The 7,906-nt window shown below is 35.9% G+C and overlaps 1 protein-coding gene across 4 annotated transcripts in view; it reads left to right on the forward strand.

Moving 5' to 3' along the window:
- Positions 1 to 7,906, forward strand: part of LNPEP (leucyl and cystinyl aminopeptidase) — a 108,505-nt gene that overhangs the window by 81,031 nt on the left and 19,568 nt on the right. For all 4 annotated transcript variants that reach the window (XR_008618089.1, XR_003680998.2, XM_024121286.3 and 1 more), the window contains exons 9-11: positions 2,380 to 2,511; positions 4,801 to 4,961; positions 5,198 to 5,286. Coding sequence is in view for 2 of the 4 variants with exons in the window: in XM_024121286.3 (XP_023977054.1) it covers positions 2,380 to 2,511; positions 4,801 to 4,961; positions 5,198 to 5,286 (382 nt within the window). In the remaining 2 variants the exon portion in view is untranslated. The remainder of the gene's footprint in view (positions 1 to 2,379; positions 2,512 to 4,800; positions 4,962 to 5,197; positions 5,287 to 7,906) is intronic.

Here is a 7,906-nt window from a genome sequence, read left to right on the forward strand (position 1 = left end):
TCATTGCAGCTCTATTTACAATAGCCAAGACATGGGAGCAACCTAAGTGTCCATCGACAGATGAATGGATAAAGAAGATGTGGCACATATATACAACAGAATATTAATCAGCCATAAAAAGAAACGAAATTGAGTTATTTGTAGTGAGGTGGATGGACCTAGAGTCTGTCATACAGAGTGAAGTAAGTCAGAAAGAGAAAAACAAATGCCATATGCTAACACATATATATGGAATCTTAGAGAAAAAAAAATGGTTCTGAGGAAGCTGGGGCAGGATAGGAATAAAGACGCAGACATAGAGAATGGACTTGAGGACACGCAGAGCAGGAAGGGTAAGCTGGGACAAAGTGAGAGAGTAGCATTGACATATATACACTACCAAATGTAAAATAGATAGCTAGTGGGAAGCAGCTGCTCAGCACAGGGAGATCAGCTTGGTGCCTGTGACCACCTAGAGGGGTGGGATAGGGAGGGTGGGAGGGAGACACAAGAGGGAGGGGATATGGGGATATATGTATACGTATAGCTGATTCACTTTGTTATACAGCAGAAACTAACACAACACTGTAAAGCAATTATACTCCAATAAAGATTTTTTTTTAAAAACCAAAAAAAAAGAATGAGCATTTAAATTTATAGTAGCACTGAAGTGTGATACAGAAATAAGAGAGTAATAGGTATTAAGTAGTAGGTATTAAGTTCAGTTATGTGTATCTGATAATCTTGATGACTTAACATTGCTACATTTTTTTCAGAAATGAAATTCATTCAAAAAGTATTTGAGTTCCTCCTCTGTACCAGGCATTATTTTAGTCATAGGAATTGAGCTTTTCAGTTTTTCCCTAAATTAACTTACAGTCTAGAAGAGGAAATAAAAATATATCTATAGCAAATGCAGGAAGTGTGGTATAAATTGCTTTTGAATATGGAGAAATACGATTTGTGTCTCAAATCGGGGAAGGCTTCACAGAGGAGGTGGTTATTTTAAGACTGGAGAAGATGACGTGCATCAGTGAGTATAGTGTGGCCTTAACAGTTCCATGTCTGACTCTGAATTTTTGGTGTATGCTTACTACCCTATACGTACATTCATATATTCCAAACATATTTGAAGTGAGTCTGCAGGAAGAAGAGAGATCTTGAAAACAACTTCAGCAGCATGACATACTAAAATTTGAAATTAATGTACTCCCTAGCAAAGAGACCTTTGAGAGTTCATCTACTTTATTGTCTCCAGCAGTGTGCTTTAAGCATTGGAGATAGGGGTGGGGAATGCCACAGAAAATTTGGCATTTTTTAAATTAAAAATATATTTATACTTGTCCTACAGTTAGGTTCATCTGTACCATTTTTCCGGAGTCCACATATATGTGTTAATATACAATATTTGTTTTTCTCTTTCTGACTTAACTTCACTCTGTATGGCAGACTCTAGGTCCATTCATGTCTCTACAATTGACCCAATTTCGTTCCTTTTTAAGGCTGAGTAATATTCCATTTTATATATGTACCACATCTTCTTTATCCATTCATCTCGGTGCTCTGTGGAGACCTAGATGGGTGGGATGGGGGGTTGGGAGGGAGGTCCAAGAGGGAGGGGATATATGTATACATACAGCTGATTCACTTCATTATACAGCAGAAACTAACACAACATTGTAACGCAACTATACCCCAATTTAAAAACATATATGTATATAAAAACACTTAACTTTTTTTAAAATTTATTTATTTATTTTATTCATCTTTGGCTTTGTTGGGTCTTCATTGCTGCGCACGGGCTTTCTGTAGTTGCGGTGAGCTGGGGATACTCTTCATTTCAGTGCGCGGGCTTCTCATTGTGGTGGCTTCTCATTGCGGAGCACGGGATCTAGGCACACGGACTTCGGTAGGTGTGCCACGCAGGCTCAGTAGTTGTGGCTCACAGGCTCTAGAGCTCAGGCTCAGTAGTTGTGACACACAGGCTTAGTTGCTCTGTGGCATGTGGGATCTTCCCGGACCAGGGCTCGAACCCGAGTCCCCTGCATTGGCAGGCGGATTCTTAACCACTGCGCCACCAGGGAAGCCCAAAACACTTAACTTTTAACACTAACACTGAAACAGTGAGTAACTGAGAGACCACACAAAATGGCTCATAGAAGAATTAGTGCAAATAGGAATTTACTCCATTAATTATTTTTCAAACCTCTTAAAATAATTTTTAAGACAGTTTCAACATAGTACACAACTGGTTATATGGGACTAAATAACAGTGTATTATCACTGGGTTATGAAAGTATTTGCTTACAGTGATTGTATTTTGAATCTTAGATTCTTATCTCTATAAACCTATTGTATTCTATTATTTTCTTCCCTTTTTTGCTTTTTTTTTTTGAATAGGGAGCTTCTCTGTTGTTGATGCTGAAAACTTACCTTAGTGAAGATGTATTTCAACATGCTATTGTTCTTTACCTGCATAATCATAGCTATGCATCCATTCACAGTGATGATCTGTGGGATAGTTTTAATGAGGTAAGTGACCTGGATATTTTATTTAGCTCTTAAACTAAGAAGAGAGGAGTTCTTCTATTTATGTTTTTATCAAGTATGTAAATAAGCTATGGTACCAAGGATAGTTATTTAAGAGAGAGGGGAATGGAGCTTAGTATATAAATATTTATGAATAAGAGCACAGAATTAAAAGTCATGAAATGGAAGTCCTGGTCTTAATTGTTGAAAAAATTGCATGAGGCCTTGTGTAAGCATCTTTAGTCTATATCTTAGTCTCCATTCCTACTTTGTAAGAAAGTTCTGTTTTCTGAATTAGTGTATATTATTATGTTTTCATTATTTGATTTTTTTTTTCAAAAATCTCTTTTCCTTTCCTTATGTTTTTGCAGTCTTTCTACCTTACATTCATGATTTTTTGCTCTGTACTCTGCCCTATGAATCCTTCTATCTTTTGTGGCCATGTTCCTCTAAATTAGATGATGTATCACAGTCTGGCTGCCATGGCTCCATACTGCCCTTGGATCATTTTGCTGCTTGGATTTTGTTGTGCCTAGAATTCTAACAAGCAGTGTAATCAGTTACAAGTTATGCTTCATAACAGTGTGTGAACCCAGCCTGCATCGTGCACATATGCTGACGGCATAGCCCTTATAAGCATTTGAATTTGTTACCCTGATCTAGATCAATGGTTTTTAATGTTTTGGAAGATCACAGACATATTTGAAAATTTGATGAAAGTTCTGGACATATTCCCCCCAAAAACCACAGATATGCAAAATATCACACACAGATTCAAAGTTTTACGGATCCTGGGTTAAGAACCCCTGCTCTGGATCTTTTCCATGTGCTCTCTCTGCTCCCTTGCCTTATCTGAAATTTGGTATCTTCTAATTGTTAACCCTTTTCCCAGGAGATATATCTTCCCTACTCTCTGAGTTCTTTTTGAGAAGGATCAGTCCTTATTACCTAAGAGTTGCTTCTAAATCATTGTTTTTCCTCTTAGCAGGTAGTAGCATTTCAAATGAAAGCCACATTATTTATTTTATACTCATTGTATTATCTCCTGACGTTTAGAATATATTTCTGCCTTCCTCACTGACTTCAACTTTTGCATCACAGTGTTTTCCTATCCAGACCTAGCCCCTTAACATTATCCTCAGGTTTTTCAGCATCCACATCAAATTATGCACTGGACTCTTCATTTCAGTTCTGTTTCAGAGACCCAGAAGTGCCTTGCTTTGGGGCAAGCTTGTTTTCTTCCCAACCTGTTGTCCAGAAATAAATAGGTCAGAGCCATGAGAAACATAAGGTTAATATCACAAAGCATTTGGGAAGATTTTCTCCATCCTTTTCGGCTTTAAATAAATAGGTGTATGTCGACTGAGGTGTAAGGCCTGCCTTAGTGGCGTGATATTACAAAACATTTTAAGTACTTGATGATTTGAGTTGCTTGCAAATCCATAGGTAATCTAGAAAAATAACTTGAATCGTAAATTTAGCTCACCTGCTTCAAAGAGATAGTTCAAAAATTGCTTCTTAATCATTGATACCAGATGTCTTAGGGACAGTGAGCTTTAGAGGGTCTGTGAACCTCTACACTGAATTCTAGATTTTGTAGATAAATTCATGTATTTTATAGGAAAAAGGGGTATGTGACCATGAAAAACATTCACTGCTGTTCTCTAGAGAGACCTAAAGTCCAGGCAGCCGACCTATTTATATTTCACTCCTCTGCTGCCGCTGCTCTGGCTCCCAGGCACTCCCACACGATGAGTTCTCTAAAAGATGAACTTTAACATTTGTGAAAGCAGAGGGTCTGGGGAATACAGAGAAATCTGGACCTAGCTGATTCACAGGAGTGAGTAGCAGTGCTTCTGATTCTAGACTGCATATCATTATCCATACCTTCTAAATGTTAGCATTATGACCTGAAGGAGTGCTTATATCTTCTCAGGGATTTTAATGAACACTCAGTTGGTTGATAGCATATGTGCTGCTTTTTCAACGTAGTTCCTCTCTCACTCTCTTTAGTTATCACTTAGCTGTATTCTAGGTTACTTTCCTCTTAGCACTTGCTCAATTATATAGTCTCTGACCTAAGAGAGAACAAAGAATCCCATGTCCCTATTTATTTTATTTTATTTTATTTTTATACAGCAGAGTAAAAATGTAAATTCAACTCAGCATTTGTGCTTCTTTTTTATATTACCATTAAATGTAGTCTCCATAGAATGTGGTAGAGAAAGAGGGAAAGGTACTATAAAATTTTCAGACTGTTTAAGCAAAAATAATTTATTTTTTTTTCAATAGGTCTCAAACAAAACACTAGATGTAAGGAAAATGATGAAAACCTGGACCCTGCAGAAAGGATTTCCTTTAGTGACTGTTCAAAGAAAAGGAAAGGAACTTCTGGTGCAACAAGAAAGATTTTCTTTAAATATGAAGCCTGAAATTCAGCCTTCAGATGCAAGGTGAGTGCCGTCTCTCTCTCCCCGCTATCTCTTTTGCACCCTCAGTTTAAAGTATTTTTAAATGTTTTGTAATCATAAGTTCTTAAGAAACCTAACAAGATTAACCCTTTCTGGGAATAGCTTGAAAAATATCACCTTCCTGCCAAAAAAAAAAAAAAAAAAACACCCAACAAATTATGTGTAACTGACTGAAATATTAGAAAGAGTGCTAATCTTCCAGTATTTTCTTTTTACAGCTCTCTATGGCATATTCCACTATCCTATGTCACTGATGAAGGAAATTATTCAAAGTATCGATCCGTATCATTACTGGACAAGAAATCAGGTTTGGCTATATTTAACACTTTACTGAAATGAAATTAGAAACAGCATATTTTCTAAAAATCTGACCAAGCAGCAGAAAGGAGATTACACTTTCCAATGTACACAGCTCTCTGAGCTGGTTCTATGAGACACCTATACAAAATGTGACTAAGGTGAGATTGATTCTATGTATCATGCATAAAACTGGTCTTTCTTAGTCATGTGAAATAAGGTATAAAAAATTGCACTGAATATGCTAGCAGTTGTGGTAGAAAATAGCGAATGCTGTGTTTTTGTATCCTAGATAAATATTTTGTTAGAAGTAGTAGATCAGTTTCTTAAAGTATACTCTGCTGTCTACTCTCTAGGGGTGGGCTGAGGCGACTGCATTTTAATAAGCACCCCAGATGATTCTTATGCATGACAAAGGTTGATTCATGAGACAGATTTGTAGTAAATAATTATTACAAAATGTCCTGTAGACATAGTATACATTTTTTGATAATGAGAAAATAGGGCAAGAAATTATGATTGTGGGGGGATAATAAAATGCAAAGATTGTATATGCTGACCCACAAGGAGTCTATAAAAAGAAATTGAAATGTAGTTTCTAACCATCTGTTAAATACCACTGAATGCTACACCACGTATCCTCTTAATTTACATCCTGAAAACATGAGGCTCTTGGGTTCTGCAGGAACCATTAGTGATACTTTAGATTTATGGAAAAGGGAACATTTCTTGTTTGAATTTGGATCTGTTGTTCAATCCTATATCTTTGAGAGGGGAGTGTAGCTTAGTAACAGTCTGACTTTGGAGCCACATTGCCTGGTTCAGTCATATGATTTTAGGTGAGTTATGTGACCTCTCTGAGCCTCTTTCCCTGAGCTATAGAATGGAGAGAGTAATTATACTTGCATTATAGTGTTATGTGAGGATTAATTGAGCTCATTTTTATGAAGCACCTAGAATAATGCCTGGCACATATTATGTGCTATATAAGTGTTAGTTATCATTATTAATGTTACTATTGAAAAAAATAATTTTTAAGCATAACATATCCACATTACATAAAATCCAGAAGATGGAGAACAAATCTTATTACCCTATTGTAACTACTCTCATGATTATTTCTTTCTAGTCATTTTTTAAAAATATTTTTTTACTTGGTTGATATTGTGCACATGATTTTTATATCTTACCTTTTTTTTAACTTAATGTATGCACTAATTGACTTAATCTTTCTTACTATTGGACACTTGATTTACCATTTGTATCTATAAAAAAATGCCTCAATAAAATTTGAGTTCTTAAATGCTTTCTCATTATATGCACTATTTCATAGGAATGCATCTCAAAAATGAAGACTGTGTTACCTTTTGTGGTTTAATACATATTTCCAAGTTGCCCTTCTGTTGTGTGGTAACAACTTATAAGGCCAGTTGAAATATATGAGCATACCAGTTGCATTTCAGTCTAACTGGAGTGTTACAACAACAATTTCATTATTTAAAACACTAAGTACAGTTGATGATGTCATCATATCTTTGATTAATACAGCATAGCTGGAGGTACAAGGAAGTGCTGCCGTCTTGATAAAAACAAAACTTCAAACTTTAAGTGGGCCCTGGAAGGATAGTCTCTGACCTAAGAGAGAACAAATAATCCCATCTCCCTATTTATTTTATTTTATTTTATTTTTATACAGCAGGTTCTTATTAGCTATCTATTTTATACATATTAGTATATATATGTCAATCCCAATCTCCCAATTCATCCCACCACCCCACCACCCCCACGGCTTTCCCCCCATGGTGTCCATACATTTGTTCTCTGCATCTGTGTCTCTATTTCTGCCCTGCAAACCCGTTCATCTGCACTGTTTTTCTAGGTTCCACATATATGCATTAATATACGATATTTGTTTTTCTCTTTCTGACTTACTTCACCCTGTATGACAGTCTCTAGGTCCATCCCTGTCTCTACAAATGACCCAGTTTCGTTCCTTTTTATGGCTGAGTAATACTCCATTGTGTGTGTGTGTATATATATATATATATATATATATATATATATATGCCATATCTTCTTTATCCATTCATCTGTCTATGGACACTTAGGTTGCTTCCATGTCCTGCCTATTGTAAATAGAGCTGCAGTGAACATTGTGGTACATGACTCTTTTTGAATTATTTTCATGTGCTTCTTGCCCATCTGTCTGTCTTCTTTGGAGAAATGTCTGTTTAGATCTTCTGCCCATTTTTTGATTGGGTTGTTTGTTTTTTTAATATTGAGCTGCATGAGCTGTTTATATATTTTGGAGATTAATCCTTTGTCTATTGATTCGTTTGCAAATATTTTCTCCCACTTGTCTTTTCACCTTATTTATAGTTTCCTTTGCTTTGCAAAAGTTTTTAAGTTTCCTTAGGTCCCATTTGTTTATTTTTGTTTTTATTTCCATTACTCTAAGAGGTGGGTCAAAAAAATCTTGCTGTGATTTATGTCAAAGAGTGTTCTTCCTATGTTTTCCTCTAAGAATTTTATAGTGTCCGGTCTTACACTTAGGTCTTTAATCCATTTTCAGTTTATTTTTGTGTATGGTGTTAGGGAGTGTTCTAATTTCATTTTTTTACATGTAGCGG

The sequence above is a fragment of the Physeter macrocephalus genome, chromosome 8 (genome assembly GCF_002837175.3).
Source record: "Physeter macrocephalus isolate SW-GA chromosome 8, ASM283717v5, whole genome shotgun sequence".
NCBI lineage: Eukaryota > Metazoa > Chordata > Mammalia > Artiodactyla > Physeteridae > Physeter > Physeter macrocephalus.